The 25,836-nt window shown below is 53.7% G+C and overlaps 1 protein-coding gene across 1 annotated transcript in view; it reads left to right on the plus strand.

Annotated features, from left to right (window-relative positions):
- The window catches only part of ACAP3 (ArfGAP with coiled-coil, ankyrin repeat and PH domains 3), a 92,621-nt gene extending 67,269 nt beyond the window's left edge, over positions 1–25,352 (plus strand). Inside the window, exons 14-24 of the mRNA XM_053962834.1 lie at positions 720–831; positions 2,543–2,751; positions 6,225–6,294; positions 6,405–6,499; positions 8,660–8,874; positions 11,553–11,657; positions 14,013–14,105; positions 15,046–15,266; positions 16,993–17,102; positions 18,440–18,550; positions 19,471–25,352. Coding sequence (XP_053818809.1) covers positions 720–831; positions 2,543–2,751; positions 6,225–6,294; positions 6,405–6,499; positions 8,660–8,874; positions 11,553–11,657; positions 14,013–14,105; positions 15,046–15,266; positions 16,993–17,102; positions 18,440–18,550; positions 19,471–19,618 — 1,489 coding nt within the window. The 3' untranslated portion in view covers positions 19,619–25,352. The remainder of the gene's footprint in view (positions 1–719; positions 832–2,542; positions 2,752–6,224; positions 6,295–6,404; positions 6,500–8,659; positions 8,875–11,552; positions 11,658–14,012; positions 14,106–15,045; positions 15,267–16,992; positions 17,103–18,439; positions 18,551–19,470) is intronic.
- The last annotated feature ends 484 nt before the right edge of the window (positions 25,353–25,836 follow it).

Here is a 25,836-nt window from a genome sequence, read left to right on the forward strand (position 1 = left end):
GAACACCCCAACCTTAATTTTTACCTGGATGCTTCGGAGTGGGAATACCCCAAGTTTGTAGGGTTAATTTTTACCTGTAAGCTTTGGGGCAGGAACACCCCAGCCTTATGGGGTAAATTTTTACCTGGAATGTTTGGAGTGGGAACACCCCAAGTTTGTAGGGTTAATTTTTACCTGGAAGCTTCAGAGCAGGAACACCCCAACCTTATGGGGTAAATTTTTACCTGGCAGGTTTGAGTGGGAACACCCCAAGTTTGTAGGGTTAATTTTTACCTGGAAGCTTTGGAGCAGGAACACCCCAACCTTATGAGGTAAATTTTTACCTGGAAGCTTCGGAGTGGGAGCACCCCAACCTTGTGGGGTAAATTTTTACCTGGAAGCTTCAGAGCAGGAACACCTCAAGCTTATGGGATAAATTTTTGCCTGGAAGCTTCAGAGCAGGAACACCCCAACCTTATGGGGTAAATTTTTACCTGGCAGGTTTGAGTAGGAACACCCCAAGTTTGTAGGGTTAATTTTTACCTGGAAGCTTCAGAGCAGGAACATCCCAACCTTGTGGGGTAAATTTTAGCCTGGAAGGTTTGGAGAGGGAACACCCCAACCTTGTGGGGTAAATTTCTGCCCCGCTGCAATTCCCGTGCTGAGGATGAAGAGGAGCAGCCTCACCCCACACCCTGGGGGTGTTGCTGGCTCTCCCCACCCCGTTGCTGCTGTTGCAGGAGCTGCATGCTGCAGGCTGACTCGGAGAAGCTGCGCCAGGCCTGGATCCAGGCTGTGCAGGCCAGCATCGCCTCCGCCTACCGCGAGAGCCCCGACTGCTACTACATCGAGGTGAGGGCTGGGAAAATGCTTCAAACTGGGCTTTTTTACAGACTTCTTAAAAAATCTTTACAGCTCAAAAAAGAGGGGAGATGTGGGAGATGGGTTTGTGAAGAATTCCTAAAAGTGTTCTTTTTACAGACTTCTCAAAACTTTACAGCTCAAGAAAGAAGGGATTTGTAAACATTTCTTAAAAGCGTTCTTTTTACAGTTCAAGAAAGAGGGGGAGATGTGGAAAATGGATTTGTAAACATTTCTTAAAAGTGTTCTTTTTACAGTTCAAGAAAGAGGGGGAGACATAGAAAATGGGTTTGTAAAGAATTCTTAAAAGTGTTCTTTTTACAGTTTAAGAAAGAGGGGAGATGTGGGAAATGGGTTTGTAAAGAATTGTTAAAAGTGTTCTTTTTACAGACTTCTCAAAACTTTACAGCTCAAGAAAGAAGGGATTTGTAAACATTTCTTAAAAGTGTTCTTTTTACAGTTCAAGAAAGAGGGGGAGATGTGGGAAGTGGATTTGTAAAGAATTCTTAAAACTGGTCTTTTTACAGTTCAGGAAAGAGGGGGAGACATAGAAAATGGGTTTGTAAAGAATTCTTAGAAGTGCTCTTTTTACAGTTCAAGAAAGGGGGGAGATGTGAGAAATGGGTTTGTAAACAGTTCTTAAAACAGTTATTTTTACAGACTTTTTAAAACTTTTTACATTTCAGGAAAGGGGGGAGATGTGGGAAATGGATTTGGAAACAGTTCTTAAAAGTGTTCCGTTTACAGACTTTTCAGAACTTTTTACAGCTCAAGAAAGAGAATTCTTCACAAATCCATTTCCGTGGATTGTAAAGAATGGATTTGTAAAGAATTCTCAAAACCTGACAGGAAGCTCACGCAGTCTTGTACATGCATTTGCAAACACTGAGATAAGCATTTACAACATCGAGTAACCAAAACTAATAAGCCAAGAAACACTTACATTGCAATTAAAAAAATAGTTGTCTCCTAATTGTAATAACACAAATTATAACATCTGTATTGTCTCACCCTTCACATGAGACTGAAAATAAAACAAAAGCTTTTAAAAACCTCTCAGTTTACCCCATCTCTAAATCAGAAAAGAACTTAATCCAACACTGAGGTATCGTCCCACTCCTTCAGGCATCACAGCAAGCTGAGTTTGCTCTCCTCCGGGTGTGCTGTGAGACAGAGTGAAAGTTTAATAGGCTAGAAATTTATTTAGATTTAAGTGAAACATGTTTTAAGTTCTTAGTATAAGTAAAATATGTTGTTTAGTTTAGTAACTTTGTAGTTATTAAAGTTAAGTAACTTTGTAGTTTTAGTAAAACTGGTTTTAGTTAAAGAAAAAGAATGTGAATTTTTAAGCTAAAGAGATTTTTTTTTTGAACTTTGAAATAGATAGGACAGAGTGACCCAAGAGTTCTTTCCGTACTTCCTGATAAAAAACTAGCTACAAGTGTAACAAAAATCATCAGAATAAATATGCATAAACCCACTGTGAGATTCTATACACGTGTAAAACGAGTGAAGAAGAACAAAAAGAGATCAGAAGCTCTCAAGAGCACGCGTGTCCTTTAAAAAGAAACAATCCCCCGCACGCGCCCGGCGCTGTAATAAACATACCGTCCCTACAAATCTTTATAAGAATTGTGGGGGGTTGATTTTTTTTGGCCGTGTTTGAGCTGGTGTTAATCTGATTTATTGCTTTTCCCTGCAGAGGCTGGACAGGACAGCCTCCCCCTCCACCAGCAGCATCGACTCGGCCACGGATTCGCGTGAGCGCGGCGGGAAGGGGGAGACGATCCTGCAGAGAGTGCAGAGCGTCCCTGGGAACGAGCAGTGCTGTGACTGCGGGCAGCCGGACCCTCGCTGGGCCAGCATCAACCTGGGCATCCTGCTCTGCATCGAGTGCTCCGGGATCCACAGGTGCTGCTGGGCCCGCGGGAATCCCGGGGACACCCGCGGGGATGGAGGGCGGGATCCCGGGGGAAATCCAAGGGATGGAGGGCAGGATCCCAGGGAAAACAGCCAGGGATGGAGGGCAGGATTCCAGGGAAAACAGCCAGGGATGGAGGGCAGGATCCAGGGGGAAATGGGCAGGGATGGAGGGCAGGATCCCAGGGAAAACAGCCAGGGATGGAGGGCAGGATCCTGGGGAAAACAGCCAGGGATGGAGGGCAGGATCCCAGGGAGAACAGCCAGGGATGGAGGGCGGGATCCCAGGGAAAACAGCCAAGGATGGAGGGCAGGATCCCGGGGGAAATGGGCAGGGATGGAGGGCAGGATCCCAGGGAAAACAGCCAGGGATGGAGGGCAGGATCCCAGGGAAAACAGCCAGGGATGGAGGGCAGGATCCCGGGGAAAACAGCCAGGGATGGAGGGCAGGATCCCGGGGAAAACAGCCAGGGATGGAGGGCAGGATCCCAGGGAAAACAGCCAGGGATGGAGGGCAGGATCCCAGGGAAAACAGCCAGGGATGGAGGGCAGGATCCTGGGGCAAATGGGCAGGGATGGAGGGCAGGATCTCAAGGAAAACAGCCAGGGATGGAGGGCAGGATCCCAGGGATGGAGGGCAGGATTCCAGGGAAAACAGCCAGGGATGGAGGGCAGGATCCAGGGGGAAATGGGCAGGGATGGAGGGCAGGATCCCAGGGAAAACAGCCAGGGATGGAGGGCAGGATCCTGGGGAAAACAGCCAGGGATGGAGGGCAGGATCCCAGGGAGAACAGCCAGGGATGGAGGGCGGGATCCCAGGGAAAACAGCCAAGGATGGAGGGCAGGATCCCGGGGGAAATGGGCAGGGATGGAGGGCAGGATCCCAGGGAAAACAGCCAGGGATGGAGGGCAGGATCCCAGGGAAAACAGCCAGGGATGGAGGGCAGGATCCCGGGGAAAACAGCCAGGGATGGAGGGCAGGATCCCAGGGAAAACAGCCAGGGATGGAGGGCAGGATCCCAGGGAAAACAGCCAGGGATGGAGGGCAGGATCCCAGGGAAAACAGCCAGGGATGGAGGGCAGGATCCTGGGGCAAATGGGCAGGGATGGAGGGCAGGATCTCAAGGAAAACAGCCAGGGATGGAGGGCAGGATCCCAGGGATGGAGGGCAGGATTCCAGGGAAAACAGCCAGGGATGGAGGGCAGGATCCCGGGGGAAATGGGCAGGGATGGAGGGCAGGATCCCAGGGAAAACAGCCAGGGATGGAGGGCAGGATCCTGGGGAAAACAGCCAGGGATGGAGGGCAGGATCCCAGGGAGAACAGCCAGGGATGGAGGGCGGGATCCCAGGGAAAACAGCCAAGGATGGAGGGCAGGATCCCAGGGAAAACAGCCAGGGATGGAGGGCAGGATCCCAGGGAAAACAGCCAGGGATGGAGGGCGGGATCCTGGGGGAAATGGGCAGGGATGGAGGGCAGGATCCCAGGGAAAACAGCCAGGGATGGAGGGCAGGATCCTGGGGAAAACAGCCAGGGATGGAGGGCAGGATCCCAGGGAGAACAGCCAGGGATGGAGGGCGGGATCCCAGGGAAAACAGCCAAGGATGGAGGGCAGGATCCCGGGGGAAATGGGCAGGGATGGAGGGCAGGATCCCAGGGAAAACAGCCAGGGATGGAGGGCAGGATCCCAGGGAAAACAGCCAGGGATGGAGGGCAGGATCCCGGGGAAAACAGCCAGGGATGGAGGGCAGGATCCCAGGGAAAACAGCCAGGGATGGAGGGCAGGATCCCAGGGAAAACAGCCAGGGATGGAGGGCAGGATCCCAGGGAAAACAGCCAGGGATGGAGGGCAGGATCCTGGGGCAAATGGGCAGGGATGGAGGGCAGGATCTCAAGGAAAACAGCCAGGGATGGAGGGCAGGATCCCAGGGATGGAGGGCAGGATTCCAGGGAAAACAGCCAGGGATGGAGGGCAGGATCCCGGGGGAAATGGGCAGGGATGGAGGGCAGGATCCCAGGGAAAACAGCCAGGGATGGAGGGCAGGATCCTGGGGAAAACAGCCAGGGATGGAGGGCAGGATCCCAGGGAGAACAGCCAGGGATGGAGGGCGGGATCCTGGGGGAAATGGGCAGGGATGGAGGGCAGGATCCCAGGGAGAACAGCCAGGGATGGAGGGCGGGATCCCAGGGAAAACAGCCAAGGATGGAGGGCAGGATCCCAGGGAAAACAGCCAGGGATGGAGGGCAGGATCCCAGGGAAAACAGCCAGGGATGGAGGGCGGGATCCTGGGGGAAATGGGCAGGGATGGAGGGCAGGATCTCAAGGAAAACAGCCAGGGATGGCGGGCAGGATCCCAGGGAGAACAGCCAGGGATGGAGGGCAGAATCCCGGGGGAAATGGGCAGGGATGGAAGGCGGGATCCCGGGGAAAATCCCGGGGACACCAGCGGGGATGGAGTGGTGGGATCCCGGGGAAAATCCCGGGGACATGGGTGGGGATGGAGGTCAGCATCCCGGGGGAAATGGGCAGAGATGGAGGGTGGGATCCCAGGGAAAACAGCCAGGGATGGAGGGCAGGATTCCAGGGGAAATCCCAGGGACATGGGCGGGGATGGAGAAGCGGGATCCTGGGGAAAATGGGCAGGGATGGAGGGTGGGATCCCGGGCGAAATCCCGGGAAAATGGGCAGGGATGGAGGGCAGGATCCTGGGGGAAATCCTGGGGACATGGGCGGGGATGGAGGGCAGGATCCCAGAGAAAATGGGCAGGGATGGAGGGCAGGATCCCAGAGAAAATGGGCAGGGATGGAGGGCAGGATCCTGGGGAAAATGGGCGGGGATGGAGGGCAGGATCCCAGGGGGAAATGGGCAGGGATGGAGGGCAGGATTCTGGGGTAAATTCCAAGGAAATGGGCAGGGATGGAGCACAGGCTCCCAGGGGAAATGGGCAGGGTTAGAGGGCGGGATCCCAGGGAAAACAGCCAGGGATGGAGGGCAGGATCCCAGGGGAAAATCCCAGGGAAATGGGCAGGGATGGACCACAGGGTTCTGGGGGAAATAGCCAGAGATGGATTCAAAGATTCCCAGTAAAATGGCCAGGGATGGATTAAAAGATTCCCAGGAAAATGGCCGGGGATGGAGCGCAGGATCCCAGGGAAAATTGCCAGTGATGGACTAAAAGATTCCTAGGAAAAATTGCCAGGGATGGAGCGCAGAATTCCAGGGGAAAATCCCAGGAAAAACGGCCAGGGATGGAGTCCCTGGAGAAATGGTGGAGCTGGAATTTCAGTGCTTGATCCAACAGATCCAGCAGAAATTGTCCCTGCGTGTTTTATTTGCACAACCCCCCCTGGTTCAGCTCCATCTGTGCAGAGAGATAATTAAGAACTGGCCTAAGCTCGTTAGGGAAATTGTGGGCCTGTGGAATTGTAATAATTTCTGGATTTTCTCCCTCTTGGCTGGACAGGAGCCTGGGTGTTCACTGCTCCAAGGTCCGATCCCTCACGCTGGATTCCTGGGAGCCAGAGCTGCTGAAAGTGAGCGCTGGATTCTCCCCAGGGAGAAATGCTGGGAATGCAGGGATTCCCTGGAAAAGGGGGAATTCCTCCCCTGAGGCTTTAATTCCCTCCCTGAATTTCACTTCCAGCTGATGTGTGAGCTGGGCAACAGCACCATGAACCAGATTTACGAGGCGCAGTGTGAGGAGCTGGGGCTGAAGAAGCCAACAGCAGGGAGCTCCAGGTGAGCCCAAAATCCACGGAAAAGCAGGTTCAGGGATCCCCACAGCAACCCCAAATCCATGGAGAACCAGCTGCAGAGGGCTCCAAATTCCTCAGATCCCTCCATCCCATCCCGCTCACCTGAGCTGGTCTCTCATGGGGGTCATTGGGATGGGGCTGGGAACCAGGAATTGCAGGATGGCCCAGGATTTACCAGGATTGACCAGGAATTGCAGGATTTACCCCCGATCTGAGACCTCCCAAATACCTGAGGCACTTTTTTGGTGCTGCTTTGAAACAACCATAAAAGAAAGAGACATTTTTAAGTTGGAGAAACAGGAATTTTACACCTCAGGTAGACAAAACACCCTGGAGCAGCAGCTCCATCACCTCGTGGCTGCTTTGGGCAACCCCACAGCAACCCCAAATCCATGGAGAACCAGATTCAGAGGGCTCCAAATTCCTCAGATCCCTCCATCCCATCCCACTCACCTGAGCTGGTCTCTCGTGGGGGTCAGTGGGGCACTGGAATGGGGCTGGGAACCAGGAATTACCAGGAATTGCAGGATTTACCCCCGATCTGAGACCTCCCAAATACCTGAAGCACCTTTTTGGTTCTGCTTTGAAACCACCATAAAAGAAAGAGACATTTTTAAGTTGGAGAAACAGGAATTTTACACCTCAGGTAGACAAAAAACCCAGAGGAACAGCTCCATTTTCTCATGGTGGCTTTGGGCAAGCCCAGTTCCCTCTGGAAAAGCAGGTCCAGAGATCTCAAAATGCCTCAATTTAGAGTCTGAGAAACTGGAATTTTAGACCTCAGGTGGAATAGGAGTTTCAGGCCCAGAGGAGCAGCTCCATCCCCTCACGGCTGCTTTGTCCAGCTGCCCTAAATTCCCATTTTTCTGCTGCCCTCCCTCAGGCAGGACAAGGAGGCCTGGATCAAGGTGGAGTACGTGGAGAAGTTCCTGAAGAAGCTGTTGGGCTGCAAATGCCTCAGTTTAAAGTTTGAGAAACTGGAATTTTAGCCCTCAGGTGAAATAGGAAGTTTAGGCCTGGAGCGGCAGCTCCATCTCCTCATGGTGGCTTTGGGCAAATCCTATTCCCTCTGGAAAGGCAGGTCCAGAGACCTCAAAATGTCCCATTTTAAAGTCTGAGAAACTGGAATTTTAGGCTTCAGGTGGACAAAAAAACCCAGAGGAACAGCTCCATTTTCTCATGGTGGCTTTGGGCAAGCCCAGTTCCCTCTGGAAAAGCAGGTCCAGAGATCTCAAAATGCCTCAATTTAGAGTCTGAGAAACTGGAATTTTAGACCTCAAGTGGAATAGGAGTTTCAGGCCCAGAGGAGCAGCTCCATCCCCTCACGGCTGCTTTGTCCAGCTGCCCTAAATTCCCCATTTTTCTGCTGCCCTCCCTCAGGCAGGACAAGGAGGCCTGGATCAAGGTGGAGTACGTGGAGAAGAAGTTCCTGAAGAAGCTGTTGGGCTGCAAATGCCTCATTTTAAAGTTTGAGAAACTGGAATTTTAGGCCTCAGGTGGAATAGGAATTTTAGGCCCAGAGCAGCAGCTCCATCTCCTCATGGTGGCTTTGGGCACACCCTGTTCCCTCAGAGGGCTGCAAATGTCTCATTTCAAAGTCTGAGAAACAGGAATTTTACACCTCAGGTGGACAAAACACCCCAGAGGAACAGCTCCATTTTCTCATGGCGGCTTTGGGCAAACCCTGTTCCCTCTAGAAAAGCAGGTCCAGAGACCTCAAAATTCCTCATTTTAAAGTTTGAGAAACTGGAATTTTAGGCTTCAGGTGGACAAAAAAACCCAGGGGAACAGCTCCATTTTCTCATGGTGGCTTTGGGCAAACCCTGTTCCCTCTGGAAAGGCAGGTCCAGAGACCTCAAAATGCCTCAATTTAGAGTCTGAGAAACTGGAATTTTAGGCTTCAGGTGGACAAAACACCCCAAAGGAACAGCTCCATTTTCTCATGGTGGCTTTGGGCAAACCCTGTTCCCTCTGGAAAAGCAGGTCCAGAGACCTCAAAATTCCTCATTTTAAAGTCTGAGAAATAGGAATTTTAGACCTCAAGTGGAATAGGAGTTTCAGGCCCAGAGGAGCAGCTCCATCCCCTCACGGCTGCTTTGTCCAGCTGCCCTAAATTCCCCATTTTTCTGCTGCCCTCCCTCAGGCAGGACAAGGAGGCCTGGATCAAGGTGAAGTACGTGGAGAAGAAGTTCCTGAAGAAGCTGCCGGGCGGGGAGGCGCTGGCCGAGAGCGAGCGCAAACCGCGCCGCTGGTGCGTCAAGAAGTGCCAGAGGCAGCAGAGCGGCTGCAGGGCACCCGCGGCGCGCAGGAAATTCCGCCAGGAGCCCGGGAGCGCCTCGCCCGCCACGCTGGCCTCAGGTGGTGCCAACCTGCGCCGAGCGGGCAAAGAGCGCGGCAGGGACGGGCAGCGGCGCGGAAAGGGAGACGGGCCCGGGCAGAGGAGCTGCGGCTGGGGTGGACGTGGGCTGGGGTGGACGTGGGCTGGGGTGGACGTGGGCTGGGGTGGACGTGGGCTGGGGTGGACGTGGGCTGGGATGGACGATGTGGCCTGGGATGGGCGATGTGGCCTGGGATGGACGATGTGGCCTGGGGTGGACATGGGCTGGGGTGGACATGGGCTGGGGTGGACATGGGCTGGGGTGGACGATGTGGCCTGGGATGGACGATGTGGTCTGGAGTGGACGATGTGGCCTGGGATGGACACGGCCTGGGATGGACACGGCCTGGGATGGACAATGTGGTCTGGAGTGGACGATGTGACTTGGGATGGACAATGTGGTCTGGAGTGGACGATGTGGCCTGGGATGGACAATGTGGCCTGGGGTGGACAATGTGGCCTGGGGTGGACGTGACTTGGGGTGGACGTGGCCTGGGATGGACGATGTGGCCTGGGATGGACGATGTGGCCTGGGATGGACGTGACTTGGGGTGGACGTGACCTGGGATGGACACGGTCTGGGATGGGCGATGTGGCCTGGAGTGGACGATGTGACCTGGGATGGACGATATGGCCTGGGATGGACGTGGTCTGGGAGTGGACGATGTGGCCTGGGATGGACGATATGGCCTGGGGTGGACGATGTGGCCTGGGATGGACGTGACTTGGGGTGGACGTGGCCTGGGATGGACGATGTGGCCTGGGATGGACAATGTGGTCTGGAGTGGACGATGTGGCCTGGGATGGACGATGTGGCCTGGGGTGGACATGGCCTGGGATGGACAATGTGGCCTGGGGTGGACATGGCCTGGGATGGACGATGTGACCTGGGATGGACGTGGCCTGGGATGGACAATGTGGTCTGGAGTGGACGATGTGGCCTGGGGTGGACGTGGCCTGGGATGGACGCGGTCTGGAGTGGACGATGTGACCTGGAGTGGACGATGTGACCTGGGATGGACGTGACTTGGGATGGACAATGTGACCTGGGATGGACGTGACTTGGGGTGGACGTGGCCTGGGATGGACACGGTCTGGGATGGACACGGTCTGGGATGGACACGGTCTGGGATGGACACGGTCTGGGATGGGCGATGTGGCCTGGAGTGGACAATGTGGCCTGGGGTGGACGTGGTCCGGCTATCACTTAGAGCTGTAGATATCTATAGCTGTGAATGTAGAGACATCTATTATCTATATCTATATCTATCTAATATACATGTGTGTTTTTATATATGTATCTATATCTAATATACTTTTAATATATATATCTAATATATGTGTATCTATTTATATATATATATCTAATATACTTTTTAAATATATAGATCTAATATACATAAATATTTTTTATATATCTAATGTACTTTTTAATATATATATATATCTAATATACATATATATTTATATATCTAATATACTTTTTAATATATATATAATATACATATATCTAATGTACTTTTTAATATATATATTATATATTTTTTATATATCTAATATACTTTTATATATAAATAGTATACATATATATTTATTTATATATATCTAAAATACTTTTATGTATATATAGTATACATATATATTTATTTATATATATCTAATATACTTTCTAAAATAGATATATCTCTCTAATATACATACATATTTATACATAAATCTAATATACATACATATTTTATATATAATGTACACATATATTTTATATATATAAAATATATACTAAATATTATATGTATTAATATATATTTGAGATATTTTGGTCAGAAATTTTGCTATTTTGAGATCTCAGGAAGGTTCTGGCTGCTCTGGGACGACTTTGGTCAGAAATTTGAGATATTTTGGGTTCTCAGGAAGGTTCTGGCTGCCCTGGGATGACTTTGGTCAGAATTTTATGACATTTTGGGTTCTTAGGAAGGTTTTGACTGCCCTGGGATGACTCTGGCCCAAAATTTGTGCTATTTTTGGATTTTAGGAAGGTTCTGGCTGCTCTGGGATGACTTTGTTCAGGAATTTCTGACATTTTGGGTTCTCAGGAAGGTTCTGGCCGCCCTGGGACGACTTTGGTCAGAAATTTGAGATATTTTGTGATCTCAGGAAGGTTCTGGCTGCCCTGGGATGACTTTGGTCAGGAATTTGTGACATTTTGGGATCTCAGGAAGGTTCTGGCTGCCCTGGGGTGACTCTGGCCAGGAATTTGTGCCATTTTGGGATCTCAGGAAGGTTCTGGCTGCCCTGGGATGACTTTGGTCAGGAATTTCTGACATTTTGGGATCTCAGGAAGGTTCTGGCTGCCCTGGGATGACTTTGGTCAGGAATTTCTGACATTTTGGGATCTCAGGAAGGTTCTGGCTGCCCTGGGATGACTTTGTTCAGATTTTGGGATCTCAGGAAGGTTCTGGCTGCCCTGGGATGACTTTGGTCAGGAATTTCTGACATTTTGGGATCTCAGGAAGGTTCTGGCTGCCCTGGGGTGACTCTGGCCAGGAATTTGTGCCATTTTGGTCCGTGTGAGCACAGCCATGGCTCTGGGTGTGCAGGCCCAGCTGGGGAATCATCTCCTTTGCCTGCCCATTAATTCTGAATTTCCCGTGGGAAGCAGCAGCCACCCTGGAGAGGAAATTCCGCCGGGATTCCCTGTTCTGCCCCGACGAGCTGGACTCCCTCTTCTCCTACTTCGACACGGGCGCCGGCTCCGGCCCTCGCAGTAAGTGCTTTAAAATAGATTTCAGTGCATTTTTATCTTGAACAGGTTTTTGGTTGACCTCAGAGCTGACTTTGGTTAAAAATCTGTGAGATTTTGGGTTCTTAGGAGGGTTCTGGCTGCCCTGGGATGACCTTGGTCAGAATTTTATGATATTTTGGGTTCTTAGGAGGGTTCTGGCCACTCTGGGATGACTTTGGTCAGAAATTTCTGACATTTTGGGCTCTTAGCAACGTTCTGGCTGCTCTTGGATGACTTTGGTCAGAAATTTCTGATATTTTGGGTTCTTAGGAGGGTTCTGGCTGCTCTTGGATGACTTTGGTCAGAAATTTCTGATATTTTGGGTTCTTAGGAGGGTTCTGGCCACTCTTGGATGACTTTGGTCAGCAATTTCTGACATTTTGGGTTCTTAGCAACGTTCTGGCTGCTCTGGGATGACCTTGGTCAGGAATTTCTGATATTTTTGGCTCTTAGGAGGGTTCTGGCTGCTCTGGGATGACTTTGGTCAGCAATTTCTGACATTTTGGGTTCTTAGGAAGGTTTTTGACTGCTCTGGGATGACTTTGGTTAAAACTTTTGATATTTGGGTTTCTCAGGAAGGTTCTGGCTGCCCTGGGGTGACTTTGGTCAGGAATTTCTGGTATTTTGGGCTCTTAGGAACGTTCTGGCTGCTCTTGGATGACTTTGGTCAGAAATCTGTGATATTTTGGGTTCTTAGGAGGGTTCTGGCTGCTCTGGGAGGATGTTGGTCAGAAATTCATATTTTGGGTTCTTAGGAACGTTCTGGCCACTCTGGAATGACCTTGGTCAGGAATTTCTGATATTTTGGGTTCTTAGGAGGGTTGGACTTGATGGTCTTGAAGGTCTCTTCCAACCTGTGGATTCTGGGATTCTGAGATTCGATGGATCCTGTGGATCCTGAGATTCTGTGGATCATGGGATTCTGAGATTCTGTGGGTTCCATGGATCCTGAGATTTGGTGGATCATGGGATTCTGGGATCCTGAGATTCTGTGGATCCTGTGGATCCTGAGATTCTGTGGATCATGGAATTCTGTGGATCATGGGATTTTGGGATTCTGTGGGTTCCGTGGATCCTTATGGACCCTATGACTTCTGTGGATTCTGGGATTCTGTGATCCTGTGCATTCCCTGGATCCTGTGAATTCTGTGGATTCTGTTGATCCTGTGATTCTGGGATCCTGTGGATTCCGTGGATCTTGTGAATTCTGTGGATTCTGTGGATCCTGGGATTCTGGGATTCTGTGGATCCCGTGATTCTGAGATTATGTGGATTCTGTGCATTCCGTGGATCCTGTGATTCCATGGATCCCGTGGATTCTGTGGGTCCTGTGGATCCAGCAGATCTGGGGATCCCGGGATCATGCGACTTCATGGATTCTGTGGATCCTGTGATCCTGGTGATCCTGTAGATCCTGTGAGTCCTGTGATCCTGTGGATTCCGTTGATCCTGTGATTCCGTGGATCCTGTGGACTCCATGGATCCTGTAGCCCCATGGATCCCATGGATCCTGTGATTCCATGGATCCCGGGATCCCGTGACTCCATGGATCCTGTGGATCCTGTGATTCCATGGATCCTGTGATTCCATGGATCCTGTGATTCTGTAGATCCTGTGGATTCCGTGGATCCTAGGATCCCGTGGCTCCATGGATCCCGTGGATCCCCTGTTGCCGTGGATACTGTGTTGCCGTGACTCCATGGATCCCATGGATCCTGTGATTCCGTGGATCCCGGGATCCCGTGACTCCATGGATCCCGTGGATCCCGTGTTGCCGTGGATCCCGGGATCCCGTGACTCCATGGATCCCGTGTTGCCGTGGATCCTGGGATCCCGTGACTCCCTGGATCCCGTGGATCCCGTGTTGCCATGGATCCTGTGTTGCCGTGACTCCATGGATCCCATGGATCCTGTGATTCCGTGGATCCCGGGATCCCGTGACTCCGTGGATCCCGTGTTGCCGTGGATCCCGGGATCCCGTGACTCCGTGGATCCCGTGTTGCCGTGGATCCCGTGTTGCCATGGCTCCCTGGATCCTGTGGATCCCGTGTTGCCGTGGATCCCGGGATCCCGTGGCTCCCTGGATCCCGTGGATCCCGTGTTGCCATGGATCCTGTGTTGCCGTGACTCCATGGATCCCATGGATCCTGTGATTCCGTGGATCCCGGGATCCCGTGACTCCGTGGATCCCGTGTTGCCGTGGATCCTGGGATCCCGTGACTCCGTGGATCCCGTGTTGCCGTGGCTCCTGCTCCTGGAGCAGAGGTGGCCCGGGCGGGGCCGGCTGCGGGGCCGGGTGTTCAGGTGGCCGTGGTTTGTGTCCCGCTGGCCCCGCAGGTCTGAGCAGCGACAGCGGCCTGGGAGGGAGCACCGACGGCAGCGGCGACGCGCTCGGCTTCGGCGCCGTGGTGGACAGCGTCACCGAGGAGGGTGGGTGCCACTGGGGAGGTGGGTGGCACGCATGGGGAGGTGGGTGGCACCAGGCAGGGGTGGCACATGGAAAGGTGGGTGGCACATGGAAAGGTGGGTGGCACATGGAAAGGTGGGTGCCACTGGGGAGGTGGGTGGCACACAGAGGAAGGTGGGTGGCACCAGGCAGGGGTGGCACTGGGGAGGGTAGGAGGCACTGGGGAAGGTGGGTGGCATCAGGGAAGGTGGGTGGCACCAGGCAGGGGTGGCACATGGGAAGGTGGGTGGCACTGGGGAGGTGGGTGGCACTGGGGAAGGTGGGTGGCACATGGAAAGGTGGGTGGCACCAGGCAGGGGTGGCACTGGGGAGATGGGTGGCACTGGGGAGGGGGTCACACATGGGAGGGTGGGTGGCACACAGAGGAAGGTGGGTGGCACACAGAGGAAGGTGGGTGGCACTGGGCAGGTGGGTGGCACACAGAGGAAGGTGGGTGGCACTGGACAGGTGGGTGGCCCAGAGGAAGGTGGGTGGCACACAGTGAGACGCTTTCGGCTGATCTCTCCCTTCCCTTTCCCTCTCCTTTTTCCTTCCTTTCCCCATTTCCTTTTCCCCCTCCTTTTTTTTCCCTCCCTTTTCCCCCGTCCCTTTCCCCCATCCCTTTCTCTCCTCTTTCCCCTTTTTCTTCCCCCTTTTTTCCCCCTTTTCCCCCCCCTTATTTCCCCCCTTTTTTTCCCCTTCCCCCCTTTTCTCCCCCCTTCCCCCCCCTTTTTTCCCCTTTTTTTCCCTTTCCCCCCTTTTTTCCCCCCTTTTCCCCCCCCTTTTCCCCCCTTTTTTTCCCTTTCCCCCTTTTTGTTTCCCGTTCCCCCCTTTTTTTTTCCTTTCCCCCCTTTTCTCCCCCTTCCCCCCCTTTTTCCCCCCCTTTTCCCCCCTTTTTTTCCCCCCTTTCTCCGCTGGGCGCAGAGTGCGAGGTGTCGGAGGACTCGAGCGGGGAGGCCGAGCTGGAGCAGGAGGCGTCGGACGCGGAGGAGGCTCGGGAGCTGCACGCGGGGCTGGCTCTGAGCCGCGCGGCGCGGGGCCGGGCGCTGCCGCTGCTGGCCGCCGCGCTGGCCCACGGCGCCGACGTCAACTGGGCCAACGAGGAGGACGAGGGCAAAACGGCCCTGATCCAGGCTGTCAGCGGGGTGAGCAACGGGAGCGGGAGCGGGAACGGCCTGCTCTGGGACAAGGGCTCTGGGATTCCCTTTGGGAATGGCCTGCTCTGGGACAAGGGCTCTGGGAATGCCCTTTGGGAATGCTCTGGGACAAGGGCTCTGGGAATGGCTGCGGGAACAGCCTGCTCTGGGACAAGGGCTCTGGGATTCCCTTTGGGAATGGCCTGCTCTGGGACAAGGGCTCTGGGAATGCCCTTTGGGAATGCTCTGGGACAAGGGCTCTGGGATTCCCTTTGGGAATGGCCTGCTCTGGGACAAGGGCTCTGGGAATGCCCTTTGGGAATGCTCTGGGACAAGGGCTCTGGGATTCCCTTTGGGAATGGCCTGCTCTGGGACAAGGGCTCTGGGAATGGCTGCGGGAATGCTCTGGGACAAGGGCTCTGGGAATGGCTGCGGGAACAGCCTGCTCTGGGACAAGGGCTCTGGGATTCCCTTTGGGAATGCTCTGGGACAAGGGCTCTGGGAACGGGAGCGGGAATGCTCTGGGACAAGGGCTCTGGGAATGGCTGCGGGAATGCTCTGGGACAAGGGCTCTGGGATTCCCTTTGGGAATGGCCTGCTCTGGGACAAGGGCTCTGGGAATGCCCTTTGGGAATGGCCTGCTCTGGGACAAGGGCTCTGGGATTTCCCTTTGGGAATGGCCTGCTCTGGGACAAGAGCTCTGGGAATGCCCTTTGGGAATGCTCTGGGACAAGGGCTCTGGGATTCCCTTTGGGAATGCTCTGGGACAAGGGCTCTGGGAACGGCTGCGGGAATGCTCTGGGACAAGGGCTCTGGGAATGCCCTGCGGGAACGGCCTGCTCTGGGACAAGGGCTCTGGGATTCCCTTTGGGAATGCTCTGGGATTCCCTTTGGGAATGGCCTGCTCTGGGACAAGGGCTCTGGGAACGGCTGCGGGAATGCTCTGGGAAAAGGGCTCTGGGAATTCCCTTTGGGAATTGGGTCTGGGAGAAGTGCTCTGGGAATTCCCTTTGGGAATGCCCTGCTCTGGGAGAAGTGCTCTGGGAATGCCCTTCAGGAATGCTCTGGGACAAGTGCTCTGGGAATTCCCTTTGGGAATTTGGTCTGCTCTAGGAGAAGTGCTCTGGGAATTCCCTTTGGGAATTGGGCAGGGGTGAATTGAGGTGGGAATTCCCTTTGGGAATGCCCTGCTCTGGGAGAAGTGCTCTGGGAATGCCCTTCGGGAATGCTCTGGGACAAGGGCTCTGGGAATGCCCTTTGGGAATTGGGCAGGGGTGAATTGAGGTGGGAATTCCCTTTGGGAAGGGTCTGGTCTGGGTGAATTGAGGTGGGAATTACCTTTGGGAATTGTCTATCTGGGAGAAGTGCTCTGGGAATTCCCTTTGGGCATGGTCTGGGTGAATTGAGGTGGGAATTCCCTTTGGGAATAGTCTGGTCTGGGAATTCCCTTTGGGAATTGGGACCGAAAATTCTTTGGGAATTGCCCAGTGTGGCTGAACTGACCGAAAATTCTTTGGGAATTGCCCAGTGTGGCTGAACTGACCGAAAATTCTTTGGGAATTGCCCAGTGTGGCTGAACTGACCGAAAATTCTTTGGGAATTGCCCAGTGTGGCTGAACTGACTGAAAATTCTTTGGGAATTGCCCAGTCTGGCTGAACTGACCGAAAATTCTTTGGGAATTGCCCAGTGTGGCTGAACTGACCGAAAATTCCCATTTTTCCCCCCCGTTTCCAGGGCTCCCTGCTCGCCTGCGAGTTCCTGCTGCAGAACGGGGCCGACGTGAACCAGCGGGACGCGCGGGGCCGGGCGCCGCTGCACCACGCCACCTCCCTGGGCCACACCGGGTGAGTGCCGCGGCGCTCCCGCCCCGGAATTCCCGCATTCCCGCTGCCCTGGAGCCGCATTCCCGGCCGGAAAACACAAACAAAGTCAGCAGCTGGGGGAATCCAGCTGGAAAAGGCGGATTTTGGGGCCTGACAAAAGCTCCGGGCTGGCACAGGGCGGGGTGAGGCGGGAGATCGGGGTGGAATCTTTTCCCTGTGGTGCTGGGATGGAATTCCCAGGGAATTTGTGATTGGGATGGAATTCCCAGGGAATTTGTGGCTGGGGAGGGGCTGGGATGGAATTCCCAGAGAATTTGTGATTTTGAGATGGAATTCCCAGGGAATTTGTGGCTAGGATGGAATTCCCAGGGAATTTGTGGCTGGGGAGGGGCTGGGATGGAATTCCCGGGGAATTTGTGGTTGGGATGGAATTCCCGGGGAATTTGAGAGTGGGATGGAATTCCCAGGGAATTTGTGATTGGGATGGAATTCCCATAGAATTTGTGGCTGTGGAGGGACTGGGTTGGAATTCCCAGGGAATTTGTGGCTGGGATGGAATTCCCAGAGAATTTCTGGCCGCTGCATCCCTGGAAGTGCCCAGGATGAGGTCTGGAACCAGCCGGGATAAGGATGATGAGCTGGAATTCTGTGCCTCTGGAGCTGGACTTCTGTGCCTCTGGAATTCTGTTCCTGGGAGCTGGAATTTGGTGCCTCTGGAATTCCTTTCCTGAGGCTCCCTGTCCCCCAGGCAGGTCTGCCTGTTCCTGACACACAGGACTGGGATTCCTCTGGAATTCCTCAGGAATTCCGTGATTCCTCTCCCTCCCCAGGCAGGTGTGCCTGTTCCTGAAGCGCGGGGCTGGAATTCCTGCCTCTGGAATTTGGGAATTCAGGAATTCCGTGATTCCTCTCCCTCCCCAGGCAGGTGTGCCTGTTCCTGAAGCGCGGGGCTGGAATTCCTGCCTCTGGAATTTGGGAATTCAGGAATTCCGTGATTCCTCTCCCTCCCCAGGCAGGTGTGACTGTTCCTGACACACAGGGCTGGAATTCCTGCCTCTGGAATTTGGGAATTCAGGAATTCCGTGATTCCTCTCCCTCCCCAGGCAGGTGTGCCTGTTCCTGACACACAGGGCTGGAATTCCTCTGGAATTCCTCAGGAATTCCGTGATTCCTCTCCCTCCCCAGGCAGGTGTGCCTGTTCCTGAAGCGCGGGGCTGGAATTCCTGCCTCTGGAATTTGGGAATTCAGGAATTCCGTGATTCCTTTCCCTCCCCAGGCAGCTGTGCCTGTTCCTGACACACAGGGCTGGAATTCCTCTGGAATTCCTCAGGAATTCCGTGATTCCTTTCCCTCCCCAGGCAGGTGTGCCTGTTCCTGAAGCGCGGCGCCACCCAGGACGCCCCGGACGGGGACGGGCAGGACCCGCTGAGCATCGCGGTGAGCGCGGCCAACGCCGACATCGTCACCCTGTGAGTGCCCGCCGGGAACGCCGGGAGTGCCGGGAACACCGGGAGTGCCGGGAACACCGGGAGAGGCTGGGGAACACCGGGAGAGGCTGGGGAACACCGGGAGAGGCTGGGGAACACCGGGAGTGCCGGGAACATCGGGAGAGGCTGGGGAACATCGGGAGAGGCTGGGGAACACTGGGAGAGGCTGGGGAACACTGCCCAGGGACTGGGAAATGCTGGGAAGCAGTGGGAAGTGTTGGGAAACACTGCCTGGAGACCAGGAAACACTGGGAACACTGGGAAACGCTGCCTGGGAACTGGGAAATACTGGGAACACAGGGAAACGTTGCCTGGGAACCTGGAAACACTGGGAAATACTGCCTGGGAACAGGGAAACACTGGGAAATGCTGCCTGGGAACTGGGAAACACTGGGAACACAGGGAAATACTGCCTGGGAACCTGGAAACACTGGGAAACGCTGCCTGGGAACTGGGAAACACTGGGAAATACTGGGAAATACTGCCTGGGAACTGGGAAATACTGGGAACATGGGGAAACTCTGCCTGGGAACTGGGAAACACTGGGAAACGCTGCCTGGGAACATGGAAACACTGGGAAACGCTGCCTGGGAACTGGGAAACGCTGCCTGGGAACAGGGAAACACTGGGAAATGCTGCCTGGGAACTGGGAAATACTGGGAACACAGGGAAACATTGCCTGGGAACCTGGAAACACTGGGAAATGCTGCCTGGGAACTGGGGAACACTGGGAAATACTGCCTGGGAACATGGAAACACTGGGAAACGCTGCCTGGGAACTGGGAAACGCTGCCTGGGAACTGGGAAACGCTGCCTGGGAACTGGGGAACACTGGGAACACAGGGAAGGAGCGGGAGGTGCCTCCAGCAGCAGGGGCAGGAATAACGGAGCGCTGCCCTCAGGCTGCGCCTGGTGCGGATGAACGAGGAGATGCGGGAGGCCGAGGGGCCCCTGGGCCAGCCCGGCCAGTACCCGGGCAGCAGCCCCACGGAGCTGCAGTACAGGAAATGCATCCAGGAGTTCATCAGCCTCAACATCGACGAGAGTTAGGGGCAGTGCCCCGGCCGGGCGGGATCCCTGCACCGCCCCACCCTTGGATATTTGGGATATTCCGTGTTTTCCCTGCTGGTTGTGATGCCTGCACCACCCCCCCTCCGGGGTCGAGCTTGCCCGCAGGAGTTTTTTGGTTGTTTTTTTTTTTTTCCTGTGGGGTTTGAGTTCTCATGTTTGACTACTGGATGGTTGAATTTGTATTTTTGAGGTTTTTTTTTTTTTTGGAGTAGGAGCCTCCCAGGGTGTGACCACGGGGTGTGGCACGTGGGATGGAGCATGTGTGGGAGATGAGCTTAGGGGTTAAAGAAACAACAAAAAAAAAGGAAAAAAAAAAGGAAAAAAAATCAAAAAGAGAAGAAAAGGAAAAACCTTCGTGACCAGGAGAGAGCCGCCAACAGCAGGAGCAGACAAAGCTGTCCCTGGAGAGTTGGCTTGGAATTGTGGCAGGGATCGTGGCACAGAGCCTGCTCTGCCCCGGCAGGACTCCGAGGTGCCCTCCCAGGCTGGTTTTGGGGCAGGGCTGCTCCGGAGGCCCAGTGGGATCAGGATCAGGATCAGGATCGGGATCGGAATCGGGATCAGGATCGGGATCTCCGGCTCCTCGCCTGTCGCTGCTCTCAGGACTGGACCAGCCACGCTCCCCTCGACGCTGCCCTGGCTGCTCAAAGCCATCACTTCATCCCGCAGCATTCCTGCCAGGATTCCCATCCCGCAGCATTCCTGCAAGGATTCCCATCCCACTGGATTCCTGCAAGGATTCCCATCCCGCAGCATTCCTGCCAGGATTCCCATTCCGCTGGAATGCCCAGAAGGATTCCCATCCTGCTGGAATTCCTGCAAGGATTCCCATCCCACAGCATTCCTGCAAGGATTCCCATTCCGCTGGAATGCCCAGAAAGATTCCCATCCCACTGGATTCCTGCAAGGATTCCCATCCCACAGGATTCCTGCCAGGATTCCCATCCCGCAGCATTCCTGCAAGGATTCCCATCCCACTGGATTCCTGCAAGGATTCCCATCCCGCAGCATTCCTGCAAGGATTCCCATCCCACTGGATTCCTGCAAGGATTCCCAGCTCACTGGAATTTCTGGAAGGATTCCTATCCTGCTGAAACACCCAGAAGGATTCCCATGCTGCAGGATTCCCGGAAGGGTTCCGGTCCCACTGGAATTCCCGGAAGCAGCAGCGCTGATCCCCGTCGCTGGCGATGGGCTCGGGGCAGGGAGGGAAGCCAGCTCCAGCTGCTCGGTGCAATTTCACAGAATCCCATTATCCCAGAATCCAATTATCCCAGAATCCCATTATGCCAGATTCCCATGATCCCATTAGCCCAGATCCCCATAATCCCAGATCCCATGATCCCAGAATCCCATTATCTCAGATTCCCATTATCCCAGAATTCCAGATCCCCATTATCCCAGATTTCCATTATCCCATTATCCCACTTCCCCATTACTAAGATCCCATTGCCCATTACCCAGATCCCATTATCCCATTTTCCCGTTATCCCATTATCCCATTTCCTGTTACCCAGATCCCATTTTCCCCATTATCCCATTTTCCCTTTATCCCATTTCCCCGTTATCCCAGATCCCATTTCCCGTTACCCAGATCCCACTTCCTGTTATCCCATTTCCCCGTTATCCGATTTCCCATTCCCCATTTCCCGTTACCCCATTTCCCATTATCCCATTACCCCATTCCCCGTTACCCCATTTCCCATTATCCCATTACCCCATTCCCCGTTACCCCATTTCCCATTATCCCGTTATCCCATTTCCCGTTACCCAGATCCCATTTCCCCATTACCCCATTCCCCGTTACCCCATTATCCCGTTATCCCGCTATCCCATTCCCTGTTATCCCATTCCCCGTTACCCCATTCCCCATTACCCAGATCCCATTGTCCCGTTATCCCGTTATCCCGTTACCCCGTTATCCCGCTATCCCATTATCCCGTTACCCCATTATCCCATTATCCCATTCCCTGTTACCCCATTATCCCATTATCCCGTTACTCCATTCCCTGTTACCCCATTATCCCGTTACCCCATTCCCCGTTACCCAGATCCCGTTTTCCCGTTACCCCGTTATCCCGCTATCCCATCCCCGCTGTCCCCAGGCTGCAGGACGCTCTCCGGGCCCAGCCCCAGCCCCGCCTCGGCCCCGTGTCCGCTCTGCTCCCGGCCCTGGCACGGGGATTTGGCTCCTCGGGCTCCCCGCGGGTGTCACCCCCGCAGGGCACAGGCGGTGCCCTTGTCCCGGCTGGCACTGTCACCTCCTCGGGTGTCACCCCCGCAGGGCACAGGCGGTGCCCTTCCCTTGGCTGTCACTGTCACCTCCTCGGGTGTCACCCCGGCAGGGCACAGGCGGTGCCCTTGTCCCGGCTGTCACTGTCACCTCCTCGGGTGTCACCCCCGCAGGGCACAGGCGGTGCCCTTCCCTTGGCTGTCACTGTCACCTCCTCGGGTGTCGCCCCCGCAGGGCACAGGCGGTGGCCTTGCCCCGGCTGTCACTGTCACCTCCTCGGGTGTCACCCCCGCAGGGCACAGGCGGTGCCCTTCCCCCGGCTGTCACTGTCACCTCCTCGGGTGTCACCCCCGCAGGGCACAGGCGGTGGCCTTGCCCCGGCTGTCACTGTCACCTCCTCGGGTGTCACCCCCGCAGGGCACAGGCGGTGCCCTTCCCCCGGCTGTCACTGTCACCTCCTCGGGTGTCACCCTCGCAGGGCACAGGCGGTGCCCTTGTCCCGGCTGTCACCGTCACCTCCTCAGGTGTCACCCCGGCAGGGCACAGGCGGTGCCCTTGTCCCGGCTGGCACCGTCACCTCCTCGGGTGTCACCCCCGCAGGGCACAGGCGGTGCCCTTCCCCCGGCTGTCACCGTCACCTCCTCCGGCCGCCGCAGCCGCCGTCCTGCCCGTGCTGCTGCCCTTGCACCAGGAGCGTAAAAACCAGGGTGTAAGGCTAAAGAAAGCAGGGTCTGAAAGTTCTAAAAGCCAGGTTTAAAAATTCTAAAAGCCAGGTTTAAAAGTTCTAAAAGCCAGGGTTTAAAAGTTTTCAAAGCCAGGGTTTGAAAGTTCTAAAAGCCAGGTTTCAAAGTTCTAAAAGCCAAGGTTTAAAAACTCAAATAGCCAGGTTTAAAAAGTTAGAACACCAGGGTTTAAAGGCTAAAATAGTCTGGGTTTAAAAGTTTTAAAAGCCGGGGTTTAAAAGTTTAAAGCCAGGGCTGAGCAGTGTCCTGCAGCTCTGGCTCAGCTAGGATGGGGCTGGGAGCTGATCCTGCTCCTAAACCCACCCTAAATCCCAGTCCTGCAATCCTGGCCCAGTTAGGATGGGGTTGTGAGCTGATCCTGCTCCTAAACCCAGCCTAAATCCCAGTCCTGCAATCCTGGCTCAGCTAGGATGGGGCTGGGAGCTGATCCTGCTCCTAAACCCAGCCTAAATCCCCGTCCTGCAATCCTGGCCCAGTTAGGATGGGGTTGTGAGCTGATCCTGCTCTCAAACCCAGCCTAAATCCCCATCTCCCTGCAGCAGCACCCCCAGATCCCTGTGGCACCCCCAGCCCGGCCCCTGGAGCGCTCCAGGAGCCCAAATCCCGCTCTGGTCCCAGCCCGGGTCTGGCACAGCCCCGCCAGGAATTCCTTCTCCGGCCCCGCCGGGAATTCCCTCTCCTGCCCCGCCGGGAATTCCCTCTCCAGCCCCGCCGGGAATTCCCTCTCCTGCCCCGCCGGGAATTCCCTCTCCAGCCCCTCTGAGAATTCCCTCTCCAGCCCCGCCGGGAATTCCCTCTCCAGCCCCACCGGGAATTCCCTCTCCAGCCCCGCCGGGAATTCCCTCTCCAGCCCCTCTGAGAATTCCCTCTCCAGCCCCGCCGGGAATTCCCTCTCCAGCCCCACCGGGAATTCCCTCTCCAGCCCCGCCGGGAATTCCCTCTCCAGCCCCTCTGAGAATTCCCTCTCCAGCCCCGCCGGGAATTCCCTCTCCAGCCCCACCGGGAATTCCCTCTCCAGCCCCGCCGGGAATTCCCTCTCCTGCCCCGCCGGGAATTCCCTCTCCAGCCCCGCCGGGAATTCCCTCTCCTGCCCCGCCGGGAATTCCCTCTCCTGCCCCGCCGGGAATTCCCTCTCCTGCCCCGCCGGGAATTCCCTCTCCGGCCCCACCGGGAATTCCCTCTCCAGCCCCTCCCCGTCTGAGCCCGGCCCCACCACTCCGGGCTTTTCTTGGTGCTGATTCCCCCTCGAGCCCTGGAAATCCTTCCAGGGTCCTTCAGAGCTCTTGAGAGTGGAGGAGAATTCTCGCATTTGGGAGAGAAAGAGAATTCCTTCACATTTGAGAGCAAAGGAGAATTTTCACATTTGGCAGCAAAGGAGAATTTTCACATTTGGGAGCAAAGGAGAATTTTCACATTTGAGAGCAAAGGAGAATTTTCACATTTGAGAGCAAAGGAGAATTTTCACATTTGGGAGCAAAGGAGAATTCTCACATTTGGCAGCCAAGGAGAATTCTCACATTTGAGAGCAAAGGAGAATTTTCACATTTGGGAGCTAAAGGAGAATTCTCACATTTGGGAGCTAAAGGAGAATTTTCACATTTGGGAGCAAAGGAGAATTTTCACATTTGGGAGCAAAGGAGAATTTTCACATTTGGGAGCAAAGGAGAATTTTCACATTTGGGAGCAAAGGAGAATTCTCACATTTGGGAGCTAAAGGAGAATTTTCACATTTGGGAGCTAAAGGAGAATTTTCACATTTGAGAGCAAAGGAGAATTCTCACATTTGGGAGCTAAAGGAGAATTTTCACATTTGGGAGCAAAGGAGAATTTTCACATTTGGGAGCTAAAGGAGAATTTCTCCACTCTCGAGGGCGAAGGAGAACTTTCACCATTTTTTCACCACTTCCCGATTTTCCCCAGGAGAACCCCTCGCTCCTGCCCAGCTCGTGGATTTCAGCACGGTCATCATTTGATCTTTTTTAACCCTGTACAACCAAACTTCAGACTGGTTTTCAAACCCCTCCCTGCTTCTCCCAGCTTTTTTAGCACTTACAAACCCGACGGATCCTTCTGAGAACCGAGGAAAACCGCGGCTTCCGCTTCTTGGGTCGTTTTATTTCACTTTTTTTTTTTTTCCTGGGAATTCTGGCCAGGAAATCCTGGCCAGGCCTCACCCTGGAAGCTCAAGACTCACTGCTGGAGTTGGAAAAAAAAAAGAAAAAATGTAAATATCGGTGCAAAAAGCAGCGTCTTGCCAGACAATGGATTTATTGAGCGCGTATTGGTACTTTCAATATTTCGAGTCAATGTATAAAAAGCAACTTGGTGCACTTTTCCTACCTGACAGTATTTTGGGGGGGGACTTTTATTGTTCTTTTGTTATGGGTTTTGTGCTGTCTTTTTTAATCCGTGGAATTGTTAAGTATTTAATTTATTCTTATTATTGATGTGCCCAGAGGACTAGTGCAATTTTTATTCAATACAGTCGGTCTGTATTTAATTGTCAGGATTTTTTCCCCCCCAACCCCTGTAGAGTTTTTAGGGAAATATTTTTCCAAAATTGCCTTTTTTTTTTGTTCCCCCTTTTTTCCCCCCCTCACTCCTTTTCCCTCTGTGTTCCCATCACAGCTCCTGAGGCGCCCGAAGCCTCGAATTTGAGATAAACCCCAACACCCCCGAGCCCCCAAACCAAAAATTTCTCCAGGAAAAACACGTGAAGGATGCACTTCTCCCCGTTTCCTGTGTTTCTCTGATTTTTTTATTGCTCCTTGGGGGGGATTCCTGGGGGGGGGTGTGGGCTCCAAATTTCGGAGGGGAGGGCGGGGAAGGCGCAGAGAAAATTCAGTTTTCAAAACACAGAAAATTCAATATTTCAGTTTTCAAAGCGTGGAAAATTCAATTTCAGTTTTCAAAACGCAGAAAATTCAATTTCAGTTTTCAAAGCACAGAAATTTCAATTTCAGTTTTCAAAAAGCGGAAAATTCAATTTCAGTTTTCAAAGCACGGAAAATTCAATTTCAGTTTTCAAAAAGCGGAAAATTCAATTTCAGTCTTCAAAAGGCAGAAAATTCAACTTCAGTTTTCAGAGCATGGAAAATTCAATTTCAGTTTTCAAAGCACAGAAATTTCAATTTCAGTTTTCAAAACCCCCAGGCTCTGAGGGAGGTGGGGAAAAAATGAATATTTTGTTGTTTTTCCTGCCTGGAACGCAGCTGGGTTTG

Source organism: Vidua chalybeata, chromosome 22 (assembly GCF_026979565.1).
Source record: "Vidua chalybeata isolate OUT-0048 chromosome 22, bVidCha1 merged haplotype, whole genome shotgun sequence".
NCBI lineage: Eukaryota > Metazoa > Chordata > Aves > Passeriformes > Viduidae > Vidua > Vidua chalybeata.